Raw genomic sequence first — 27,054 nt, 5'->3', positions numbered from 1 at the left:
ATACACAGCCCATCTACTAGTTACACTACTCCCGGATCTATTTCAGCAACAGGAAAATAGGGAAGTCAGAAGCCTTTTTTTTCCTCCCAAATCTGATCTCATACCTCTGCATCTGACAAAATAGTTCTAGGAGGAAGGCACAAAGACAGCCTTTTAGTGAGTCACTGCTATCCTTACATTATTCTGAATTTAGCCTATGGTACAAAAGCTAAAATCCATTTAAGGTTAAGATTAATAATGTATTTCAGAGAACAGAACGTGCAGGTCACAATTAAGAGGAGAGTGAGTGTGCAGGAGCATCCTAGATAAGATCTGTTTTGATAAAAGGCCAGATCTTCACAACTTCACAAACTAACCGTAGCATTGAAGAGTTGCATATATGTGAGAACTTGCCTGTCAACAGCATAAATTGCTCTAATAAGACCCATTTGTCACTCACCACTGCTTTCCTCTAAATCCCTTGTATTTGCAAGAAAGGACCTTCCCACTACTTCCTCCTCTCCTATTGCTGCAACAACCCAGTGCCAACCCAGTGCCAAATAACAAGCTAAATGCTGACAACTACCAGTCCCACCTTTCAAAAGCTGCCTGTAAGCTACTGTGTAGTTTTCTGAATGCCCAAGGTGTAACTTTATGGTTATGCTGTAGATCAACAGCCTTAGGTGGACACAGCAACTGTGCACAAATGATCCATCCTTCCTAGAGCTGCTGCGGCTGCTCAGCATCTCACATGCTTCATCCAAAATCCCCTATTACATCACCAGTGTGTTAGGGTTAGTTTTCTCCTTGCTTTTTTGGGGTTTTCTCTTTCTGCTTTTAAAAAAGCAAGCTGGCATGAAATGGGAATTCTGCCCTTCCCACTACCACCCAGACCCCAGAAGTATCCTTTGGGTTCAGCAGGAATGGAATGAGTGGGTGTACAGCAGCAGTGCACTGCTCCTGCCTCTAAGTTATCACTGCCCTAAGTCACTACAAGACAGGAATGGTTCAAAACTCCTGGATTTGCTGCCACCAAGCCACACAATCCCATGCACCCTTCACTTTCCTCTTCTATAGCCCCCTACCAAAAAAAGTGCCTTAACACTCCAATACTGGGCTAACACCTTCAAAATTCTTGCCACCACAGTACTACATCTACTTCATACCTGGGCTTTCAACCCACAGCCTGGTTAAAAAGCTCTGCATTTTCCTCCCCTTCTCCACACCCATAGAAATATTTTGCTATCAAGTAGTATGTTGTCTTGCTTGGCTTAAGTCATTTCAACTGTCTCTTATCTTTCTCACAGGACGAGGAAATGGAGCATTTGGGTGCCTCAGACATTCAGAGGTTATTAATTAGAGTATACAAGATACTGTACTTTGTATCGTACTTTACCAGGGAGAGTAAGATCTGCTCTAAGTAATGGAGGAGTGTCAGAAATTCAGAGTAATATACAACTCAGCTGCTTTCCAAACTGTTGGAAAACAAGAGCGAAAGAGGACAGAACTGCTTTCAAAAGGCTTGTTTCTGCTTTCCAGAGCAGGCACCCAACAAGCAGCAGAGCCCTTTGCTTTGCCATCTGCATGGCCTCACCACCAACTCCCAGGCCAGTCCAACATGCTCCAGTTCCAGAGCAACTGTGATCTGGCACCACCCACCCAGTGTTAATCCCTCCCCAGCCCCTGCTGCTACCACCCTGACTCCAGTCATGCTGCTTCCACAGGCAGTGTAACAGAGCAGCCTTCCATCCAGGCAGACACTACAAGTACTTTGCACTTTGGACTCTTATCTGCCTCTGGTATGAAATGCAAACCTCTACCATGAAGCAAGGTCCACCTGACTGATTAAGGCTGGCAGAGAAGCATAAAAGATAGGTCCCATTAGGAATTGATGGTCATTTGTGATGTGGGACAGGCAGTTTGTCTTTACTATGCTGGGATCAGCTTGTATCTGTTTACTAACACACAAAAGAAGAGTTTAGTCGGTACTAATGCCTGTTTCATCCTATAGTAACATGTTCCAAAACACCTCACCATGGGACTTGGACTATATATGCCAGAGGGACAGATGGAGAAGCAAGGAAAAGATTAATCATTTTATGGCAGAAAGCCAGTGGTGTTACCAGAAAAAAAGTTAGTTTAGTGCAAGAACGGTGGCAAACCTATTGTCTGAGCAGCACGAGAGCTCTTCAGTCAACCCATCTGCAGATGTGGCAGTCTGGCAGAAATACTGATTTAAAAATACTCATGTTTAAAGTCAGGGAGTAACAAGAATGCCTTGATGAGGTAACATCTCAAGAATCAGTTCTGAGAGTTAAAGCCTGACCTGGCTGGCAGTGGTCAGGTCACAGGAAGCCTACCTCATGCTCAACATCTCCACTCTCCTACCTCTTCAGGCTAAATGTTACCACTAAATCCCACAGCAGACCCACAAAGCGTTCAGCACATCCTGCTCTCCAGAAACAAATTCAAAGAAAAATACTCAAATGCCCAGAAATAACTCTAATGTCCTTTATTACTGGATGAAAGATTTGGTAAAGCTAGAAACAAAACTTTAAACATCCCATTAAGAGGAAGCCAGGTGTTCTATTATCACTTGTAATAAGACTTGAAATTATCTTCCAAGAATTTCACAGATGCCAAAGACAAACTTTAGTCAAGGTAACAAGACCAATGAAAAATGTACAAATGTTTCTGTATAATTACTGAAATATGAAAGATGGAATTTTTTGGGAAAAAAGCTATTTACAAATGCCTGGCTATACAGAAAACAAACAATATGTTTAACTATAAAGTAACCTCTTCCAGGAAAAAGAACTATTTAAAATCACCTCATGCTTGCACTGTATGTGGGTCTGAAGGAAGTGCCTCCAAAACTCTGAGTGCAAATACAACTTACTACACTATTGAAAGAATCCAAGTCATTTCTGCACTGAGCATCACTGCTGTACTTCTGGATCAAAAGTAAAGCTCAGGCAGCTTTTCCCTAGCAACGAGCATAACCTCTGCAAATAACAACTTCAAAGCTCTAATGGGTAATTAGCCACAATTGATCAATATATCCCAATTATTTCAAGAGTGAAAGAGTGGCTCTCCAGATAAACACGAACGATTCGTACTACCTGAGAATACAAAGTTGAGCAGAACAGCAGAATTTACCAGAGAAGTTCAAAAGGTTTGCCTCACCCAGAAAATCTAGTCTGGACACAAACAGTAATTCAACCTCACTTAAAAAGAGGATTTTGAAAGACTTGAGATTCAGTTAGGATACACCCCCCCCCCCCCCCCAATTCCTCAACTTCATCATCATCCAGCTAAATGCAGGTTTCTACACCAACAGTAAATCCCACCACAGAGTCCATGCTTCCTCCTTTATTTCCCTCTGGTAGGTATGAGCCTTTCAAAGTGTACCACAAAAGGATTCACAGATGTGTCTGCTGGCACCTCATCTGGGCTGGAGACAGCCAAGCAAAAGGAGAGCACGTCATGCTCCAAAAATTTAGTATTAAAAGGAATAAACTGTCTTGGAAAGAAAACCAATAGCACTATTTAAGAGATTCTTTCCTGTGTAGCTCCCAGAAGCCAGCCAAAGACACTTTATCAGGGCAGGCTGTGTGATGGGAGATTCTACCGAGGTGGGGAGAAGGCAACAGCAGCTCTACAGAGTGACAGCAACAGGAAAGGTGTCTCAAAAATATCATGAGAAGGGGGTACTCTGGTTCTTTCCTTTACAGTATGAGATCTCCTTGACTGACATGAATCCTAAAGGAAAAGCAGACACACTGAAGGGAGAGACTGTTCTTCCAGAAGAAGTCATTAATTCTACTTCAGTTCACAGCTGGGGAGGGGGGAAATGCAAACAAATAGACAAAATCCCAAATTTACACTAACTGTACACTAAATACATTAAAAGAAAAAATCAATATAGCTTACTGAAAACAAGCACTCAGCACAAATATCACAGCCTGACAGTAACTAAGGGGAAACAGAACCGTAAATAATTTACACTGTTGGAGTAATTTCAGAATAACTCTAGGAGCCAAACACGTTTGTTTTGAAATGCCACACTGACTGCAAGAGCTACCTTGAGATCTCCAGCCTTGCTGTAGCTACACCCTCCTCTCCTTGAAGATGGGGCAGTAAGAGGCCAGTGGGAACAAACGAGGCCAGTACACAAGCTGCTGGCTGAGCAGCCTGCACACAGCACTCTCCAGAACCCTGCGGTAGCCTGGGATGCTAAGGAAGCAAACAGCTCATTCCCTGAGTGCAATCCCACCTCCCACTCCTGGTCTTCCAACATTTTTCCATTTCCAGGGTACAAAGATCTTCCCATCATAAAGGCAAGTACACAAAATTTAGTCTATCTGCCAAAAGTTTCAAAGGACACCTTTTTTTTTAAAAAAAAAGATGAAAAATAGCCTGCCTACCACCAAGAGGACTTGAGCATGCCATGCAGAGCCTCTTGTACTGAAAATTTTCAACCAAGTGAAATTAGTTCAAAATCCCAACTTCCAAACATAATGCTGTCTCTTGCCTGACAGCAGAGCCTGTCCCCTCTGTACTTCCATTGGTGGGAGCCACAGGCAGAGCATCACCTCCCCTCACTGCTTCTCTGCTCCTGATCTGTTCTCGTGGGGAAGCTGACAGAACACATCATGCTGTAAGTCACCTTCCAGGTTTCCTGCATTGCCTTTTTTCTAGGAAAGCAAACCACCACTGTCCAGTACAAATATTAAATTTATCTTTTAAGTAAGGAGAAGTTTTGAGACCTGATGAAGTGTCTTGTCATCAGAAATGCTCCTGTGCAGTAGTACCTCCATGCACGACTGGACTCTGTTATGAAAACGACTACAGCAAAGCCATTTCCTTCTGGCTGAAGTAACCAGGCATTTCATACCTTCTACACACCAACAATTAAGTTGGCAGCTTTTTCTCCCTCTCAGCATCAACATCTGAGTAATTTTTAACCTCTCCCATTGAAAAAAGCCCCAACTACTAACAACAGGAAGGTATGTGGATACAGTCTACAAAAGTAGTAAGAAGTAATTGCCCTCATATCTGTTAGTAAGAGCTTGTAAGTTTATTTTGCCATGTTAATGAACCTCTTGAAATTACATTGGGAGTCTTGATTTTAATCTGTGTCTTCCAGAAGAACTCTGGATCCACTTGGTTCACTTCCCAAACTTTCTTCTGGATACACTACCTAGAAATAACCCCCATTCCAACAACAAAAGCTGAAGAATTAGGAGACTGTAACCACTATGATTTAGAGTTAGTGACAAAATCCTGAACATCTGTGCTGAGTTACCAGAGCAGAAGGGCACAACTTTGGCCTGAAAAGATACCATAAACGTTGCTGTCAGTTGGACAATAAGCCAAACACCAAATGAACAGCAACAGAGTTTTGAACCACCCGAGCTAGAAGCAGGAGGGGAATCGAAGCTGGGGTGAAAGCTGATGACTCCTTGCAGCATTTAACCCGCAGCACAAGAGGCAAAGGGAACTCAGGTACCTCCTCAGGCACAGGAGCCAAGGGACGATCGCTTCAGAGATCCTCAGCGACACTGCATGACCGCAACTGAAGTTTAACTCATGTACCAGAAATAGGAAACAACCCCATTTCAAGTGCCAGGAGTCACAGTTGTGGTAAGTGAGCTTTTTAAGTCACCAGATCGCTTTGGTGTGTCAGAGCAAACTCATTTGTGGAGCACCACTTTCCACGGCCACGTTTCAAAACAAAACTGCATTACAGATAATTCAACTTTACTACAAGTCCCTGAGCTGCTCCGTGTAGAATGTTATTTATATCCTTCTTCTGTTTGTATTATTATAAAAGCACATATGTCTCTCCTCAGTAAAAATGCTGTTTAGGTGATAAAGTTACTCAAGAGAGAACCAAGCAACTATAGTCAAGTCTGTAACATCACTAAGGGTCCCGTGAAGCCAGGAAGCAGTGCTGCTTGGAATCCCATTTGGACTGGTGACTTGGGTTTGCCAGAGGCATGGTCTGCTGGGAGACAGGCAGCTTGGCAGCCTCCTACGGGCAACTCGGAAGACGAGAGGCAAATTAACTGCAAGTCATGTTAAAACAATTCCAGCAGATTCAGACAGATTGAGAGTCACCAGAGAAACAAACAGCACCAGCAGTTTGCTGAAGCACACAGAACAGCACAGCAACGAGAACATCTTCGGCTGACTTCATTCACAAGCAGCAAGCCTCTCTAAATCTGGTGCTCAGCAGTATCAATCTCTTTAAATAGTCTGCTGCTTCCCCCCCCCCCCCATGGCAAATTCTCCTTACTGCAGACTCCTCAAAACACCAACTTACATAACATAACTACACAGGCAACTGAAGACTAGTGTCAAAACTGCTCTTGAACCTAGTTCATTATCTTATTAAATTTAATAAAGATAATATCCAACACCAAAACACTACTCAGAACCACCACAGGGAGCAGAACTACAAATGTGCTTATCAAAGGCACATGTATTATATACACAACCAGCCTAGAAACAACAAATAACAGAATTCAGTTTTTTTATAGCTCAACAATTGAAAAATAAAGACACCTGGTTATTCTCTTGGTAGACATAAACTAGTTTTATTGCTTTCTGAAGTTCACTTCTGGTAAGAGCTCCTCCTCTTTGATCTGAAGCTTCTACTGCAACGTGCACTGCCATGCGACTAGTTGACTGAAACAAAGTTGAAAACATGCACTATTTCAATTAATTAGGCCAACACAGTTAGGAGAAGGGACTGTCCTGAATTTGTATGCAGAAATTCAGCCCATTTGTGCATAGTTAGTGGTATTTTGAACCTGTAAGATGATAGTGCCAATCCTACTGCTGGTACCAATTTGCAGTTAAACCCAAATGCTCAAGCAAGGGCAACTCAACACTTGCACACAGCTCTTTGAACTTTGGATCTAAATTAATTACTTCTGAAATACTACAGTGGAAGATCTGCCAGCCAGACCAGCTTTTCTATCAGTTTCTCCCTGCCAAGCAGGTACTAGCTGGTATCTATACAAATATTTTGCATTAGAGATTTCAACACAGGTAAGAGGAGGTTACTTAAAATACACACTCTTGAAAAGGCATTGTACAGAAAACTAACGGTTATAATCCTCATAACTAGGTCTGAAGGCAACAATGGCTTTCTCTTGATCTCTCTACAGATTCCAACCAAGATCTGGCCAATTACATCCTCTTACTTGACACACAGAGCCCAGTAACACGTTAAACAACTGTGCTGCACCTTTCCGAAACAAGAGCTAACCCTGAGACAGGTCTGCAAGTCCCACAGAGAAATCCACTTCAAAAGGAGCCCCCAGCACACACCAGTGTCACAGCAGCTTAAAAGCAACAGCCACACACAACTCTGGAAAGTTTCCCTAAGTTCCTGCCACTGGGTATCCTTATTTGAGTGGAACTGCTGTGAAGTTACAGGAGAAAAGGTGGTTCCTTGTACAGGGCTCTGTGAGGAGGCATTACACCTGGAAACATGAAAAAGAAACACTCAGGAGCCCTGCTCATCTGGATGGGGCTGCATCACTTAGGGGAAAGACTGAAAGTACCCATTAGGTGAATCAACATCTGTAACAACAGGGTGCAGAGGGCAGGTTTTAGAACCATACAGAATAAAGTGGAATGTCCCAGAATTTTCTTCCCACTTTCCACAAGCTCTGATAGCAGGGTGAGGACAAGGGGAATGCATCCCAGCGAGGGGCTACGGGACACGTCATCTGCAGAAACACAACTCTGAGCTCCTGCCAGCCACAGTGAACTGTCTGAAGGCTTCAGCTCCCTCCTTTGGAAAAGATGAACTCTCACAGCAACGGGAGAGCATTAGGCACAGATCACACTTGCAGTGAAGAGCTCATTTCTCTGGAAGCAATAGACCATCTGCTTGGCTTTGCTCCTGCTTAACGTGATCGACAACCAGCAATCTTAAAAAAATAAACAACCCTCTAAATTAAAAAGACTTTCTAGATGCACAGGTTTTCTGGAGTTAATGGGCTTTACAAGAAAACATGGTACAACACAAAAGGACAATTCTGCTACTGCTGGAAATCACTGTAGCAAGATGACCCGTTCCTCTACCCCATCAACTGATAATTGTTCAAAAGATCCTGCTGCTCTTTTAAGCAGATTATTCTTAAACAAAACCTCTACTTGTCATGTTGTCCTGAAAACAGGGCCATAGCCACAAGTAAAATTGTTACAGGAAAGGAGTCTGGTAGGGAGCAGAGATATATACAGCAGCATAGAACAAGAGGCTTCCTCAGTCTTCCAGAAGATCTCAGAAGTAGAAAACACAAAACAGGAGCTCCACATGGTTCTGAACACACAAACTGCACAGTCGAGGCCAATGAAGAATCCAAGTCCTTGCTGTTGTAAGCTGTTGTATCTTTAATTCACAAAGCCTCCACAGGAACTACCCTATTCCCTATCTGAAAAACCTATGCACCTCCAAGAAAACAGAACTATGACTTTATTGTTCAACTTGTATTGACAGGCTGCTACTTCTGGAGAATCACATGAAATCCTTTGTTCACATCTCTAGGCTGAGGAATTATTTTGCTCTGATCTTTCCCTACCAATGGCAAACTATTTCCTTCGATGCAAGCACCTTATGGCCCTCTGGCATGGGGAACTGGTGACTCTTCATCACCTTTTCTAGTTGTTAGGGATAAGCTTTATCCACCAACTTCAACTCTGTAGGCAGATGCACCCTGAGTTTGAATTCCCATACTTCTTTCTGGCATACTCTGCATTTTTTCAAGAGCTGCCTTAAAATGGGAAGTCCAGCTCAGGATTAACCATAGTGGCTTGTGATGCTCCAGATGAAATGAATCCCAGTTATTCTTGAGAGCAGGCCAAGGGATCAGCTCCTGGATTTTTATTTTTCTTCTTTTCCTCTTACTAGAAATAATACTTCTAAAAACATACCACAAGAAAGAAAAACAGAAAGAGCAATGGAGTTTCCCTGATTAGTCAGTGCCTAAGAAAGGCTTACAGCAAACCATCGAGGTCTTGCCCAACAAAACGGGGCTCAAACCATGAAGGGTCACGAGTGCTACACTTTGGAGTCATTCCTAAATGAGGTTACAGACGCACATCACAAACACAATGAGAAAATCTCAGTTTAGAAAGTTCCCTTTTTCTCTCTTGCATCTGCATTTCACACCCCTGTCTCTCCCTTAGAACAGGCTGCTGCAGTCACCACCTCCAGAATGTGCTTCCAGCCTTGACAGAGTTCCTCAGGCCTGATGGCAGCTACATTTTAAGCTGTTTAGTCAAGTCAGGCACATTCACTATTAAGTAGACCAGCTGCCTCACCACTTTTATTGCTGCTGCTCAGATCTTTTAAGCTGTATACATTAAGTGGTAAACATCAGGAACAGGAGGTGAAAAAACAGACCAAACCACTTTCTCCTTCAGCAGAAATTTCCGTTTCAGAGGAACAACTCACTGAAAGGTTTCTTTACTTTTCTTGAAAGCTTTCATCACAACTGGAGCATCAGTAAGAGAAAAAGCCAAGACAATAATGATTGATAATCCTATTAGGACAAACTGGGGGTGGGAAGAGACTGAAAGAGGATGACAATCCTCAAATGTCTGTTAAAGAAACTGGAGAATGCTTCCGCTTGTCAGAAGAAAAATCAGGGAGCAAGTGATTTGTTTCAAAATTGAGCTCACTTCTCTCTTACTAAGAGAAAATTTAGACATTAAGAAAGTTGTTTAAAAACACAGACACTGCTTTTAAGCTTCATCTTGTTCAACAGGAGATAGAGCTCTGGAAAACACCAAGTTTTCTATTTTTTCAAATTGGCCAAGATTTTTCAATTGTTTTCTCTAGCACCCTCACACAAACACCATTTGGTGACTTAAGGGCTGTTGTTAAACAGTCCTGCCTTTCCAGTTTCTCCAAGACAGCTCTGTGTCCAAGGACTTCTGAAAGCCCTAATTTTGCTGTAACCCTTTGGAAGCACATTGCCCATGCCCAGCACAGTGCTGCACAGAAGTACAACCTAATGATTTGTGTAGCATGAACACTTCCACTGTTCTTTTGGAACTTACTTCTTGTCCAAATTAACTTTTACTTTACTTCTTGAACACATGTTCACTAAGCCCAGGTCACCTTTCTGAGCTGGTGAATCCCAGACACAACCATATGCTTACAGAAGGAAGCCAGATAATCAGAATATGTCACTCTTGCCACAGATTGCACAGAAAAACAAATAGAAGATAGGCTAAATTTCTCCCTGTGCAGACCAGTCCCCTCCACACAACAAGTTCTGCCAATATGGAGGCTGGGGACAGCTATATCCACTTCCCCAAGCCCTTCGCTCCGATCACAAGCATCTCCTCCTTAAGCAATGGGATTCCCTTCACTGCAGGGAAAATGCTTTTACATGTTTGGTTTTCAAAACCCAAAAGGAGCCATCTAATACTCTACCATGTCATCAGCACTTCTTCAGAAAACATTCCTTCTAGTCAAGCAGCTTTTTCCATGATTGCTAACACATCACTGAATTAACACTTGCACATTAATAAACTACAACAGTAAAGGCTGGCACTGTGTGAACAGCTAAAGCAGCAGAGATTAATTTGTATTTTTCTCTCTATCAGAGCAGAGCGTGTTTGCCGTCACAATTTCAGGAAGGAACTGGACCAAAGTCACACAGACAAGAGATGAAGCACACTGCCATCCAACTGCAAGACAGGAGGAGCAGCAATCAGAACACTTCCTCATGCTCACACCTCGAAAGTGGAAAACTAAAAAGCAAGGACTGTATCAAGCAGGGATCGGAGCAATGCCCCATGAGACAGATACTTCCAGGTGTCTCTATTCCCTGTCCAAATCTGCGACAGCTCCCAAATTAAGACTTCTTGCCCAGCCACAGCCCTTCCCTTTCACATAGTTGGCATCAGCTTGGCAATCCAAATGAAATTTAATATTTTCCAATCCATTCCTCTGTATCTGAAAATCATTCCCTGCTGTTGACAGTGGTCCTTGACAAGAGAACCAATTGCTACATCTCTCCAATCTGCAAATATTTCTCTAACAGTTTTCACGTTGCTTTAGAAGATATCGTTGTCTGGCAGCTAAATTGAGATCCTGCACAGCAGTAATCATCTGCTTCCTTCTTGCAGGATCACGATACTCTTTTCTAATTCACCCTGCTAAGATACTATCCCACTTTTAACTTCAAAGATGTGTTTTTCAGCAAGTGCTTTTCATTTCTGATTACATGAGAAATACTGTTTCAATTACCTTGCTTTCCCAATACCACTGCTGACTGAAATAGGTAACTACTGACATAGGAAAGTGCATTCTGTAGTTCTGTTCCAGAAAAGAATCTACAACATTTTCTAAACACCTGTATGGAGAGAAAACAACCCCCAAAGTGCAACAGACAGAATATATGAAATGATGAGAGGTACGCACTTTAGTCATTGCTCCTGTCTGTGCTGTGTTCAGTCCGGTGTGACCAGCCATCTGTGGAGATACTTGGGTTAAAGTCTCTGCCAGCACACTGCCTGCATTCCCCTGCATGGCAGGGGCAGAATATTGCATTCCTGCTCCCCTTCCTCTTCCAGCTGCCCCAAGAGATCCATTCATTACCTGCCCTTGTCCTTGCTGAGGCTGATTCATTAAACTGTGACCAGAATTACTGTTGAGAAGGCTCTGGTGTGTCTGACTGAAATTAGTATTCATACATATCCCAGGTCCAGTCTGTGATGTTGCAGGGCTGCTGGTCACCATCCCCACTTGTTTTTGTGCTTGTGAGTTCAGAGTTTGTGAAGCAGGTGTGGTAGGTCCAGAGGTGCTGGCTGCTTGCTTTGCCAGGCCCGAAGCCGAAGAGTCTCCCTGGTTTAAAGGGCTCTTACCCATAGCACCCAGATTACCGATATTAGCACTGTTCGGCTGCCCTTGAACTTGACTCCCAACTCCCTGCTGGACAGGGCTACTTGAGTTCACATTTCCAATTCCTGGGTTTAAGGAAGAGCCGCTGCCTCCCCTCAGAAGTTCGGAAAGTTGTTTGTGTTTGGAAGCTGCATCTGGAACAAGGTTCCCGCTGCTGTTCAAAAGGCCCAACTCGCCATTGGGGATCAGCTCATCAGGAAGATCATTCTCCAAGTCAAACAAAGATCCAAAATCTGCAAGTTAAAACAGAAAATTAGGTGAGAAAAACATGACAAGCAAGTAACTAAGATATTCATTTACACTACTTTGTACTAGTCTTTAGCAATGACACACATTAAGGCACATCTTTACCCAAGACTGACTGCAAGGCAGCAAGGGTCCTGGTGGCATGAACCCCAGAGTCCTTGAGAAAGCAAGTGGTTGTACATGCTGTGCATGCACCACCACACAAGGTAGAGCACTGCCCAAATAGCAGCTTATTCACAAAACTTTTGACAAAACATTGTACCTAGTTTAAGAAATAAAATACAATGATCCAACCTAATTTCTCGTTTTGGCTAAAAGGCAGTAGCAGAAATATCAAGGTTTCCTGCCCTCCCCCTGCCCCCCAACCAATTTACTCTTCAAAAAAATGTGATTACATCACCTTCTCCAACCTCCTATATCATTCCAAGCCACTGCATTTCACCCAGCACTCCTACCTCAACCTGGTCATTCACGTTTGTGCATGGCCACACACTGTCTTCCAGCCAGGCTATGAAGCTCCATCAGAAAAGACAACTACTACTTCTTCAGTAGTTTACTCCCAGTCTCACTCACAAACATGCCCAGCTTCAGTTTCTAGTCACCGCTCGGTACCATGACCCCCCCCCCCCACCTCAGAAGATCCCAAACTGCACTCAGCATTTTCTCCCTGTAATGCCTCTTGAATCAAGTCACTTCTCGATCCCCAAACAGCTCAAATAATTCAAATTACTCTTTAAAGTGCCCAGCCCTCATTTATCATGCCCAATATTGACAGAGGTAATCCACACGCTCTCCAGATGAGCAAAATAAATCAATCAAATCTTCATTAAGCTGCTTGTTCCAGCCTGCTCTGCCTGGCTGGTACATCCAGACTGATAAAAAGTGGTGAGGTGGTTTCATTTTGTTATTTTAATAGGGCGCAACTCTCGCTGGAATATTTTATTGCACATCATAAGCAGAGCCTGAGCAACAATGTTATTTTGTTATGTAACTAAAAATAGAAAGTTACCAGGCTGTATATAGGTGCTTCCACATGAAAATAAAGGTTACATTTTTAAGAGGTAAGGCCAAGTGCGTACAGCAGTATTTATAAGCACGTAAGCAGACCAGCCTCAGTTCCTCAGAGCAGCTAGCTGTTCAAGCATGCAGCACACAGCAGAAAGATTTCCAGTCCAAGGACATGATCTCAAACAACCACTTTTTACTGTAACAGAACAGAAAATTATGAAAACCACACTTTGCCCCCTGCCAAAGCCAGCCCTGAAAAACCCTGCTCGCTCACAGCGAGCAACAGGCAAACTGATTTCTTTCCAGGTTCGAGCAAACAAGAGTTCTTTAGGAAAGAAGCACACCCCAGAAGCTTCACTACTTTCAAGTGTAATTCACTCTTCAACCACAACAAGCCAGTGCAAGACTCAGGTTGCAGAAGTGGCCTGACACTGTCCAGCAAGTGACCACCTGGACCACACTGACTGCATCGAAGAGCAAGAGAGCCCGAACACTTAACCCCTAGCACAACGCTAGGATGTGTTCCCAACACACTGCAACACACTGAAACACAACGCATTTCATCAGCATTTGGATTTTCAATTTAATATGAGAAATGAATAAAACATGGAGAGGTGTTGCAATGGCCAGTGGATCTAACAGTCACAGTGAACACACAGGGAACGGTTACGTTCCGCCTGTTCTGGGGCGCTCGCAGCAGCACGTTCTGGAGGACCCAGCACCTCACCACCCCTGCCTGCTGCAGCCAGCTGCCTCCAGAGAAGTCAGTAAGCTCCAAAGAACTTCCAGGCTGGCACCAAGATGGCTGTGACAGAACACATAGCTCAGGACACACCTCATCTTCCCTTTGCAGCAGGGAAGACATCAGCTAACATCTTCGCTGGGTTCATTCAGGTACTTTTAACTTCCCTCTCCCTGCCTGTCCCTTCGGTTGTTCGGTTCACCTTTTCAGCTTGTCTTTTACTGATACTCCTGGTGTGCCTTCAACTACAACCCCTCCAGTGAGCACTTCACCTCTCCTTTCCCTCAAGGCCACTCAACACTACAAAACGTCATGATACTTAACCCTCCATCCGCTGGTAACCCCACGGCCAAGCCCTGTGTGGCCAGCAGCGAGTGCCCGCGTCCCGCAGCTGCAGCCGGAGCGCAGACAGCAGCTGTCGGCTGGCATGTCACCAGGGCTGGTGACACAGGGCCTGTGGCTGAGGCCTTTGTTAAACTGCTCTTGTCACCCCGGCTCGCTGGGAACTTCAAGGTTTACACAGCTTGTTCAGACAATTTCTGTAAAGCCCAGGAATGGTGGGTTATGAGTTTGTTTGGTTTGGGGTTTTTTTACGAGTTTCTGCACTTAAATTGTTCATATTTCATCAACAAGAGAGAGATTTCTGCATGTGCACATGTGGGGCCAGGGCAGTGGGGGAGTGGCAGGATGTAAAGGAGGAAGATGTTGCTGAGGCTTCAAAAAAAGAGAGGTTATTCGTTTTTTTTTCCAGTTGCATTTCAAAATGGGATGCTGTAGTGCAAGCACTTTTTCTTTCTTTGTTATTGGGTTTTTTGGTTGGGTTTTTTTGTTTTTGTTTGGCTGTCTGGACTCTACCAGCCTTGCCAGAGCCAAGGGCTGGAAATGTTTTTGCAGTTTACAAAAAGAGTGAAGAAAGCGTTTGGGAATGCTGCCTCTTAAAACCTGAAATAAGCCACCACTCAAACTCCTGTAAGGACGCCATACGTTAAGGTTAGGCATGGAGAGCTCACAGCTCTGCCAGCAGGAAAATAAAAAGCAGGTAAACAGCTCTAGCACAGTGGCCACATAAAAATTCACTGAGTATTCAAATGTTCACGCAGTGATTAATCTTCCTGCTTTTGTATTTTAATCAGAGTTGTGTACGTTAAAAACATCAATCCAAGACATTTTACAACAGCTATAAAATACAACAGAAAACAAAAGTCTACTTATGCATGTCAGCAGCAAATCCATAAAGATAAGAGATTGTCTGGGCAGGTATTAATATATTTATACACATATAAAAATCTGCCACTGTAAGAACACAGCCTATTTCTACTGGTAGCAAAAGGAAAAGTAACCTCGTTCCCCCATCCTCATGAAAAGAGTGTAACTTATCCCACACTCAGTGCTTCAGCTATTTCTCAAAGCCAGTGGCAGCTACCAAGAGCCTAGAAATAAGAGAGATGCCTTTGCCTTTACATAGGTACTGAAGCAGTGCTTGAAAACCACCTACACTGCAGACTCCTGCTCCAACTGCCCAGCTCTGTACCCGCTCCACCTCTCAAAGGTGATGCCCACTGAGCACACCACAGAACAGAAGCAGCAGTTTTACCAGAGGACAGATTCCCTTAACTCATAAGGCACACACATCTCATCTCAGCACTGAGGAAGTAGGGGAGCTGGCTAAGGCTGTGGAGGCTCACCTCATGCCATCACATCTCCTAAAGCAGCACTTCCAATCCCAAACCTCACGCCTTTCATTACCTGTTACGTAAAGCCAAAAAGCCTCTTCACAGGAGAAAGCCAAAAATCAGAGATAACATGTCTTTCACAGAAGGGATGGAAAAGCACTAGGCCACCACAACACCCCCGCTCTTTCCAAAGGGCTCCTTTCCAATTTGAGGATTTTGAGTTCTTTGAGCATCTAGTTTCACACATAACATAATGACATCCGAGACACACTCTCACCTGATTCCAGTTTTGTGAGCTTAATGCCACAGTCTTGTGCCTTCCTGAACAACACTTGCAGTAGCCAGAAAGAGAGTTCTGTTTCCTCCCAAACCTTCTAAGAAGAAAAAAACCCCACAACTTGTGCAGCACTCTTAGGCAGAGCATTTTCATCTGTACGACTCCCTGCAACTCTTTCTTAATATATATATTCAATCAGTGAACTTGTTTCAACGTCACCACACTTCCTCTTTACCTGAGCCCGGAGAGGTGTCAAACATTGTGAGGTATTTCTGAATGTGATTTATCAAACACCTCACACAGCAGACACCAAGCAGGAGGACAACAATCACATTTGGTTTCATTTTTTACAGGCCAGTCTCCACTTGAAACACGCCCATCACGAAGCAGACACTGAAGTCACACTGCGCTCCCAGTACACAAGCAGTATTTTCACCGTGCCTTTCTTTCATGCCAACATCGCTGTTACATTTCAGTGAGCCCAATTTTGTTTTGTAAGGCCTCTTTCAGTCATGCCAGACCCCAGCAGACAAAGCCTCAACAGTTCAGAGCTCCAGCCGTTTCCCAAAACCCAATGTCAGGTAACCCAGCTCAATGGCCACACTGTTTGGTGCAGTCAGCAATCACCACATCCATTCCAACCTCCTTTTCAGGTCTGGGGATTCTATAATTTATTGTTTCAAAGACAATTAGCACATTTAATCTATTAAAGCAATTAAGAGACACATGCATGGGGGGGGGGGGGGGGGGGGGGAAGGAAAGCCCAAAACCAAACAGAATTTCCAGTAAGGAAACTTGCCATTAGCACCTTCACCTAACGAGACACACAGGTTGCAAACTGACACGGGTCTGACCTTGGCTGTGAGAGGAAGAGCGTCACGTTTTCAGAACATGATGTTTAACAAGCAGCTTGGGAAAGCCAGCGATGAGACCCTAAAGGCTGGGTGGAGGAGGGTGAGGGGGAAATGAGAGATCCAACAGCAGGCATCTGGATGAGTCCCAACAAGCTGTGGCTTGCATAATAAAAGATTTAGATACTGAGATAAATGTCTTTCTACCTGATCTTTTTAACTACTTGCATTTGGGCTGAGAAAGAAATACAGTCTGGTTTGTTCACCCCTAAGTTAGTGGACAGGTCAAAATTCAAATGTATGGATAGACAGGAAGGAGCCTTGCCCTGTGGCACTCTAGGCAGACCCATGACAACAACTATCACCTTGCTCTTGCTCACAGACTCTGTTTAGGCTGGAAGGGTCATCAGGAGGTCTGTAAGCCAACCCCTCAAGTCTCTTCCCAAGAGCAAGAGCTCCAGCCCTCCCCCCTCCATAGTAGCCCTTCACTAAATTAATTCTGGCTGCTCCACAATCCTCCCAGTGACGGAAGGGAGCTGACCCATGCAGAGTTGCCTGTATCATCCCTTTAGCCTTTCTGGAAAACAGGTGCTATGCTTGCCTTCTCTTGCTTTCCTGTGGCTGGGATTTTAGGGATTTGGAGATGGAGGAGGTGGCATTCGTTCTACCACACTTCCTACCCATCTTCAGGTAAGATGAATACCATTCATGGTACAGACAGGCAGCTAAGCAGTGACACAATTCCTAAAATCAATTACATTAGATCCATTCTGTGTATCTCAATACCCAAAAAGGGCATCAGCAGCTTAGAATCTAGTTCATCTTAAAGTAACTTCAAGCTCCTAAAATCTCCCCCAACTAAATGACTTTTCAAAACTGAAGCTCATTACACAGAGCAAACAAATCAAGAAGCTAATGAAACAGTCAGTTCTCTCCAGCCTCCACTGCAGTGCTACCAGTAGCATCAACTCAGCTTTTGAAATGCCTCTGGCATCGGCCCGAACACCAGATGTGCAAGTCAGGAAGGGGAAAATGCATGTTATCTCTACCCCCCCACCCCACAACTAACGTGTGTGATGGTAACTACCTGATACAGGAAAGGCCAACTGCTCTGCCCCCAGTGTCTCTCTTGCCTGCCTTAAAGGAGAAGGGTATAAACAGAGATCCTTCCTTGATTACACAGAGTTTACACCCTGGGTTCTCTTTTCACTTGCACGCTGTGTATCACTCTGTCATACCTTCAAGCTTCTCGTCATGAAAACACAATCTGTGTTGGAGGTCAGAAACCCCCTAGGATACTAGCTTATTTCAGGAATAATCCTTATTTTCAGACCTTGTACCCTTCCACTAAAAAAACTGTTTAAAATCACAGATTACTTGAAAGTACCACTATTAAAAACAAAGCAGTATATAAGGGTACATTAAACACACCTGGTACCAAAGGTAACATACAGAAAGAAGTATGAAAAATGCACTAAGAAGCTAGTCTAGTCCCTTTTTTCTTCCCTGATGCCAGAGGGGAATAAAACCAAAATAACCCCTAAAATGTGTGACAAAAGTAGCCAAGCAAGAGCATTAACTTTGGCCTGTTCTTGGAGGCATCAGATGCCACTGATGGACTGGCTTGGCTTCCTACAGAAGCTCTCTATAACCATTCTTCCTCTTAATTTTTCCCCCAAGGTGTCTGTGCTTAAGACATTCTTGCTGTGTCTGCTCTCGTGAGGAACTTTAAATACTTCCCAGCAGCAGCCAGAGTGGCATAACTATTGTCACGTTGTGTGTGGCCATCAGGCTACACACTCACTCACTGAGCAAAAGTCATTTTCTTTGCTTTAGAGCAGAAAGATGGACAGAAGGAAGAGAAAGGCAAGTAGTCTGCATACAGTCTGGGAGACCACTGCACTCATAACCTCAGCTTCACAGCATCACAGAATCGTAGGGGTTGGAAGGGACCTCCAGAGATCAAGCCCAACCCTCCTGCCAAACCAGGTTCCCTAGGACAGGTCGCACATCTTCTCATTCACATCATCCTGATGAAGATTAAACATTTTAGGGTCCTCAGAGCAATCTAACCAAAGCAAGAGCTCCTCCTCACCTTATCACAATCACTCACACACCTTTTCTGCTCCCCTATTTTCACAGATGACAGAAGATTTAAGTTCAGGACGACCCTTTGAAGAGGAATCATCTGAGAATCCAGTAACTACTTGTGGACATTTGCTTAAGACAGCACAAAACGCAGAGTCTGTACCAAATCCAGTGCCTCTGGCTGGCTCACACGACCGGCAGACCCAGCGCTTCCCTTCACGGCTGCGCTACCCTCCCTGCACGCCTGGGAAAAAACCATCCATCAGCAGATAACGCAGGGAGACGTGAATTATCTTGACAAACAAACCATAACATTCTCTGCCTGTGGACTTTGTATTAAACACGCAGGTCAACGCAAGGCGTTTCACGTTTTAAACTGCCAGGTCTTTCCACCTCCCCACAACAGCTGACAGCGCCGGGGAGAGAACCCAGCGACGCTCAGCGCCGGGGAGAGAACCCAGCGACGCTCAGCGCCGGGGAGAGAACCCAGCGACGCTCAGCGCCGGGGAGAGAACCCAGCGACGCTCAGCGCCGGGGAGAGAACCCAGCGACGCTCAGCGCCGGGGAGAGAACCCAGCGACGCTCAGCGCCGGGGAGAGAACCCAACGCTCAGCACTGGGGACAGAACTCAGCGACGCTCAGCACTGGGGAGAGAACCCAGCGACGCTCAGCACTGGGGAGAGAACCCAGCGACGCTCAGCGCCGGGGAGAGAACCCAGCGACGCTCAGCGCCGGGGAGAGAACCCAGCGACGCTCAGCGCCGGGGAGAGAACCCAACGCTCAGCACTGGGGACAGAACTCAGCGACGCTCAGCACTGGGGAGAGAACCCAGCGACGCTCAGCACTGGGGAGAGAACCCAGCGACGCTCAGCACTGGGGAGAGAACCCAACGCTCAGCACTGGGGAGAGAACCCAACGCTCAGCACTGGGGAGAGAACCCAACGCTCAGCACTGGGGAGAGAACCCAACGCTCAGCACTGGGGAGAGAACTCAACAACGCTCAGCACTGGGGAGAGAACTCAAGGCTCAGCACTGCCCTCCAGCTCAGGCTGCTTCAAACACCCCCTCCCTACACCAGACTTCCTCTCAAGTTCCCACCTCTACACACCTTCTGCAACAGAACGGAACAGGAACAGGCCTATTCTGCCAGACAAAAATAGCAATGATTTGTGTGTACTTGAAGTAGTATCATGAAACAAAAAGCAGCAGCATTACACAAGATTACAAGGCACATTGTGTGTCTCCTTTATGATGTGTAATAGCTGCAAAAAGTGTGTTTCCATTCTCTTCGTTTTAAAGCTATTTTTCCTCCCTATTTCTGCTGCCAAATTATAAGGGAAGGGTCTTTTGCTTGGCAACTCAGCTGTGTGAGAACACACAACACAAAACACACTAACCACGTGTAAGGAAGCAACAGCAGACGTGCCTAAAACTCAGGATTTTTACGTATTTCACTCTTAAAAAAAAAAGCTTCCAACCACAACCAACTGAACACAGAAAAAACAATACCCAAGTCCATTTTACTTTAAAGCAGTAATTTCAGCAAGACAGGGCTGTTCTGAATCATTCTCATTAATATTTTCCTTAGAGGAGATTATGAACATTAGGAAAAAACTTTACAGCTACTACAAAGCAGATTTACATTCAGTACTTGCTCAATTCAAGTCTCCTGGTAATTTCCCCCTTTCTTTGCCCCATTAGGTGAAACTACACAGATGACACAGAAGCTATGTCATCAACACCACCCACCAGAACAGCTATCTAAGTAAAAAAGCAGTACAGGGGGGGCAGAGCTCACACTCTTCAGGTGAACACACACACACACAAGGATTGGAATTAATATTCCATTTCCCTTCTCACTGTGCAGCAGAGAGGAGCTGCCCCTGATTCCTGCCTCAGATGTCTGATAGCAGCAATGAAAAAACATCTACCTGTGAGACCAGGAGGCACATCACCTAGACAGAGCAACTCATTTTGACAACACCATCTTCCTGAGGAAGTTCCCACAGCATTAAGGATGACTCTCAGAAGCAGGAGATTATTTTGCAGACATAGAAATTAAAATTACTTATAAATTAAAAAACATATACACAAAGATGCTGCAAACCAAAGATACTGTATTTATCCTGTGTTCCAATTAAGCCCCTTTTTTTCCAATTAATTGTTTCTCAATGGTGGTGACTGAGAAAAGAGGAAAGGCAAGATGAAGCAAAGCTTTTGAAGAGTGGTGTGAAGAGATTCAGATTCTGAGTTATGATTGCAAATTACCAGCGATAATAGAAGTTTCAGTTTTCTTTTGATTCACGCTATGGATCTGCACAATACTTGATAGTATTTGTTGAGACATCTCCATTAAAGAGAGTTTTCCCAATAAAAGGTTTGGGTTCTCTCTCAGACATCTGAGAAGACAGATGGAAAACATAACGTACGTTAAAAGGAAGAATTACAAAGCAAAAATTCTTGAAAATGTGCACCAAATTGGGATGGAAGTGTCAGATTTCTAAGCTGTCCCACATGCTTTTTCATTGTATAAGAACAAACCCCAGAAATTTTCAAATCCTGTTTCTTAACTACCCCCTCCACCCAATTTCTCACTAACCCTCACTATCTTCCTAATGGAGTAAGATTTCTGTTCAGTCTTCTGTAATAGCCACTAAGAACAGAGCACAAAAATCTCTAATAAAAATAAACACCAAGAGTAGGTGGATTTTTTTCACGTGAAGTTGCAGGTATAATAGCAAAATATAGCATGTTGCTGTAGAAATAATTAATGGCACTGGACTGTGGCTCCAAGGAACGTTCAGCCAGAATAGAAAGTGAATAATCTGCAACAGAAAACTGGGAATCATTTCACAAGCTATCAAGAGATCTCTGGGGTGCAACAAAGATTGACCCCCCAGAGCACAGCCTTTATTCCTGCTGGCTGCAGGCAGGGCTTTATCCAGGAGCTCTACGCCACAGCACAAGACAGCATTTACCACGTTAATTTTAAGTCATGATGGGGGGGTGTGTATGTGAATAGAATAAATTTTCTAACTCTTAAGCATATATGCAATTATCAATTGAAGTATTAATTTCAAAAAAGGGGCACAATTGTAGGCCTGAGGACTATCACATAAAATCATCCAGATGAGCCAGTTTCTAATCTTAAAATCTCCTGTCCCAGACAGCTTCATGCTGTCCCTGTCCAGCTGCAAGCATGAAGTGATGAAGGGCAGTCACTTAGAGTGGAAAAAAAAATTAAATTCCGCTTGTATCAAACTTAACACAGCTGAACATAAACAGTTTTTGCTTGGCATCATCCTCTCCCATCATCACACATGCAGGCTAAGTCTTAGGAGACAATACAGCCATGAAATATCACCTCGTACTTGTTCCCATCCCAGCCAGTCACCGTGCACGTACCACGAAACAAAGGGTATTCCCATGAAGTAATTACAGCTACGCTCACTCCTTCGCCTACACCTTTCCAGAAGCTGCGTTTCTTCCCCCAATTCTCTGTCTATAAATCCACAAACGTTCACTTAATAGAATTACCCTTCTAATTCCAGGCAGAGATGGAGAAAGCATGTGTCTAAGAGCGATTAATCTTACTGTCACAGGGTACAAATGACATCAAAGTTTTGCACATATCATAGGAAACAAGAGCAGGTTGATTAAACTGGCTTGTGTGAAACTTTTCAACTACACAAGAATGAACCTAAAACGTGCACAGTAACGCTTTCACGTGCACTAAGTCTGGTTTTACATCACCAAGAAGACATCAGCCCATGTGAAGTCTCAGCTAAGTACGTGAACACACACTTCGGAAGCCTCCTGGTCGCTCCTCAAGCTGCTTAGCTTAGAGGTAGTCCACCTCTTTTAAAAACACAAAACTAAATGCACCAAAAGCGCCCATCTTCCTTTTGGCAGGAGAGGAAGATCAAATCAGGCCGCCTATCAACACAAAATCCCTTCTGTGAAGTTCTGTAGCTCGCTGGGAGTTCGCCAGAGATCTTCTTATCTCGGCACGTACGGAGGCACGTGTGACGGGCCAGGCTTCCCCCAACGGTAAAATACGGGCAGCGTGACACTAGTGCCATAAAGAGAGCATGAGTTACTAGAGGTCCCAGCCTGCAGCTCCTGCAGCAGCGGCCATGCTGCTTCACCTGTTCAGGACCTGAAGTTGTAGAGGAAAAAAAACACACACGCGAGAGTCACAAGCACAGCCAAGCCTGAGGTGAAAACGCAGCTTTAACAGACTTCTGATGCTGCTCATCTCACCTCCTCTCCATTCTTCACCTACTTCAAGAATTCATTAGCTCATAATGCCGTTAAGGGCAGCCTCTGCTTTGGCCCACATTAAGCCCTGCCATTTCTGGAGCCAGCGTAGCACAGCAGAAGGCTGCAGGGTACATACCAAATGCAGAGAGAGGCATTTCTTGCAACCAACACAGAGCACCGCCACGATGCTACCTGCAGAGCCACGGAGGAGCAGCACCTGCAGAACACCAGCCTTGCTGCTGCTCCACTCAAGCACATTTTTCACAATCCACGAGCAGAGTTTGGACCTACACCAGCTCAGGAGTGCTGCCAGTTCGCTGTATACTCTGCTGAAGGCCCAACACCAGCACCGTGCAAAGTAATCACGACACTCAACATCAAGTAATATGCTGCCACAACCAAAGTTACTGTAGTGCTACTTTTCATAGGAGTCCCTTGTCTGTTCCACAGCGCCAGATGAGAACTCGTAACTGTTACACAGGAGACAATGCTGAGGTATGAAAAACACTATGTTACCTGAAAGCAGTAGTTAGACAAAAGCAATGCTCCTACCTGGCTAGGCAAGGAAAAATCCTTCCCGTGGACGTTTTACCATAGGAGCCAGCTTGTTCAATGTCATACAGCAGTGGCAGGCTAAGTTAATAGCCACGAGGCTTAACCGTCCTTATTGATGCAAAGAGCAACGGGGCAACTGCAAACCATGAACTTAACGACAGCTGCAGAACACTTCCCTGTCATCCTTTCATCTCTGCTCCCTTCTCCAAGACCACACGTTTGATCGAGCCACCGAAGTTTAACAGGAAAGGTCGTATCTTCAGGATGTAAGTAGACCCATTTCAATTGAACAAACTTTGCTCTGGTAAAGCTGAGGCTATTTTTACCAGAAAGATTAAAGGCAGATAAAATTTACCCTGACAAAAGGAACTGCTTAACATCACTGCATCAAAGAGTAACGTGAAATATAAGCAAGGATGAGCAGTTGCTGTCTGACGGAGGCTCGGGGCTGCCATCACACCCTTCTCCACTGCACCACTACCTTCAGATAGAAGCGCTGGCAGGCTCAGAGCCCGGCTGCTGAGCAGAACTGCACAGCCAGGACTAACGCGGCGGTTCTTAAAGCGCATCCCCCTCACAAAAACCACAGCATCAAGCAGCGCGGGCTTCTCACTGCAATCACCATTCAGCTCTCCAGTACACGACTTACCGCTCAGCCAGGGTGCAGGCTGCACAGCCACCTACCCCAGCACCCTCAGCCACACAGGCAACTTTGCCAGGCTGCAGCAGAACTTCTTCATTTACACCTCAGTGCAAGAGAGCAGCCTGGTTTAGCTTCAGGAGGAGGTATTTGATAGCAATCGCTCCTCAGAACTATTTGTCTTGCCTACTATGCAACGCACAGAAACGTTCAGCAACCTCTCAACAAGCAGCATTAGCTGCTGGCAACAAACCTAGAGCGGTATTTTATTTTTTTTTTTAAAAAAGAAGCCCTTCTAAGTGCATAAACATTACCTGCACTCTCAAGCAGAGAAATAATTTTGCCTGAAGAACACCAGGATGAAGACAGAGCGCTACAGACCCACTCCTACTTGTTCAAAATACAACCAGGGGTTTTGCTGTCCCCGGTGACCAACGTGTATGTCGCCCCAGCTGTGCAGAACTTAATGCAGATGCTGGAGTTTACATATCTAGCACTGCACAGAGCTTACCGAGACGCATTAAAACTTGCTGAACAGGACGTAATTATGACTGAAGCATTCCAGAACAGACCAAGGGAACTTCAAAAAACAAGGAGGGGGGAGAAAAGACACAGCTTCAAACATCTTTACTAGCTACCCACAGAGTCTACAATGTCTACGTGAAGAATTAAAAGAACAACTGTGCTTTGCCCAAGTTACCACGGTGCATTTCGTAACAACTTGCATATCAGCCTTCTGCATGATCTTCCGTTGCTTCCACAGAAGGGATTCAAGTAGTTCAAATCACAAAATCTCACCTAGATATTCTCTGCCAATTCTTACTCTCCATAAGTTTTCTTTTTGGCATGTTTCATTTCTTTGTAGGTTGAGAAAGAGAGCCCATAAAAAAAAAAAAAGACAACCCCAAAAGGGCTGCAGTGTCTGTAGGCTATTGCCAAATGCAGATTAAACCCGAAAAACCTCACAGAATTTATCAGCTCAATTATAGTAATCATTTTTTCAGTCTATAAAAAGACAGCAGGCATAGCACGATTAACTTATCGCTGTCCCTTCAGCAAGATTCATTAATCTCCGGCAACAGAAGCGCAAGTCGAACACGCTTCTTGCCCCTGTAAAGCCACCGCTTCGGTGATTAGAACAGTTGGAAGAGGGGAAGCCGTCGGCACACGCACACATGCCCTCATGCACACACGTGCCTAATTACAAAGGGCACAGGCTTGCGGGAAGTGAAGAACTGTGATGCGTTTTATTACCTACGAGCCCACTCCTACTCGGGGAGTGTGTGTGTGTGTGGGGGGGAGCCACCCTGAAACCACAACGTGACACAGGCGAGTGGCAGCGCCCGCCAGCCCGCTGCTGCTGCTGCTGGACATTTCATCATGCCATCGACCCCACAACTTCAGTTTTTATCTACAGATTACCCAACTTTTAAGGAAAAGCTCTCAGGACAGGCGGAGCCAAGCGCCTTAAGCCAGGGTCACAGGTGGTGGCGGCGGGGTGGAAAAAGAAAGAAGCCGAAATCTTAGCGCGCTATTCGGGAGTTTTTATTAGGTAGTGAGTGTGTTGCACGCAGGGGCCGGGTTTTTAGTTGTGGGCGACAGATAGCTTTTAAGAAATAAGAGACAGAAACTCCGAGCTCCCGTCCGCAGCAGGCTGGCCGGGCTTGCTGCGGGCTGGGTTTTCCTCCTTCCCTACCCGCACCCCACTTACCTGGGCTCACCAGCCCGCTCCCCCCCAAAAAAAAACCCCATCCGAGACGGCTCCCTCTATCCCTTCACCATTAAAACGGCAGTGGATGACAGAGGAAAGGAAAATTCAACTCTAAAGGCCTTACCGCGACTCACCCAACCGCTATTTATAACCGGGACGGTACTCAGCGTACGGTCCCGCCCGGTAACTTTGACCGGCGAAGGGAGAGAAGGCCCAACCGCTCCGGGAGGAATCTTTTCCCCCTTACCCGGCACCTCGCCAGGCCGGTTCCCACCCCCGCCGGGAACCGAGGCAGGGCGGCGGTTCCCCTCCTCCCGCTCCCCCCCCCCCCTCACCCCACAACGTCCCTCAGGCGATCGGTCGGGCCCTACCGCCCGCCGGAGGGACGTTGAAGGGGGGGGGGGGTGGTGGAACGGGACACCGGCGGCGAGGCCCGCCCGCCCCCGCACCGCCCCGCAGGCCTTACCTGTGCTATCGCTGGCGGAGAATCCCGGCGAGTTGAGCTTGGCTCGCTTGGGGTTGGGCGGCCCGTCGAGTAAGTTCTCCGCCATGGTAGCCGGCTGGGCCGTCCGGGGAGAGGCCGCCGTGCCGGTAATCGTTAAAGACCGGAGATTCCGAGGTGTGGAGGGGGGGTTCGAAGCCTTCGCTCTCTCTCTCCCCGTTCCTCCTCCAAAGGGGAACCCACCGTCGAGCAACAGCGCCGCTCAGTGCCCGACCGGCGGCGGCCCCCGTTCCCCCATACCCGGGCCGGGCCGCCGCCGCCGCAGCAGGCCGCAGGGGAGGAGGGTTCGGGGCGGGGTGGGGAAGAGCCCAGCGCCCCCTCCCTGCCGGTCTCGCTCCTCCCGGCCTCTTCCCCCCGCCCGGCCGCCGCCGCCGAGGAGGTGCCCGGATGGCGGCTCAGTCAGTCACTCGGGGAGCATAGCGCCCCCCACCCCCCCCCCGCAACACACGCTCCCCTCCACCTCGCCCCGTCCCCTCCCCTCCGCGCCGGGGGGTTCGCCCCGGCCCCGCGGCGGCCCCCGCCCGCCGCCCCCGCCCGCGGCCGAACCGCGGCCGAGGTAGGGGAGGGGGGGGGGGGGGGGGGAG

The 27,054-nt window shown here is 45.9% G+C and overlaps 1 protein-coding gene across 1 annotated transcript in view; it reads right to left on the bottom strand.

The window, feature by feature from the left end:
- The window catches only part of CREBBP (CREB binding lysine acetyltransferase), a 94,479-nt gene extending 67,680 nt beyond the window's left edge, over positions 1-26,799 (bottom strand). The window contains exons 1-2 of the mRNA XM_084271244.1: positions 26,435-26,799; positions 11,435-12,147 (exon numbers count right to left, since the gene is read on the bottom strand). Of these exons, the coding sequence (XP_084127370.1) occupies positions 11,435-12,147; positions 26,435-26,519 (798 nt within the window). The 5' untranslated portion in view covers positions 26,520-26,799. The remainder of the gene's footprint in view (positions 1-11,434; positions 12,148-26,434) is intronic.
- Positions 26,800-27,054: the final 255 nt, after the last annotated feature.

This window comes from Gallinula chloropus (assembly GCF_964237585.1).
Source record: "Gallinula chloropus genome assembly, chromosome: 15".
Lineage (NCBI taxonomy): Eukaryota > Metazoa > Chordata > Aves > Gruiformes > Rallidae > Gallinula > Gallinula chloropus.
This window is presented reverse-complemented; position numbering and strand designations above follow the sequence as displayed.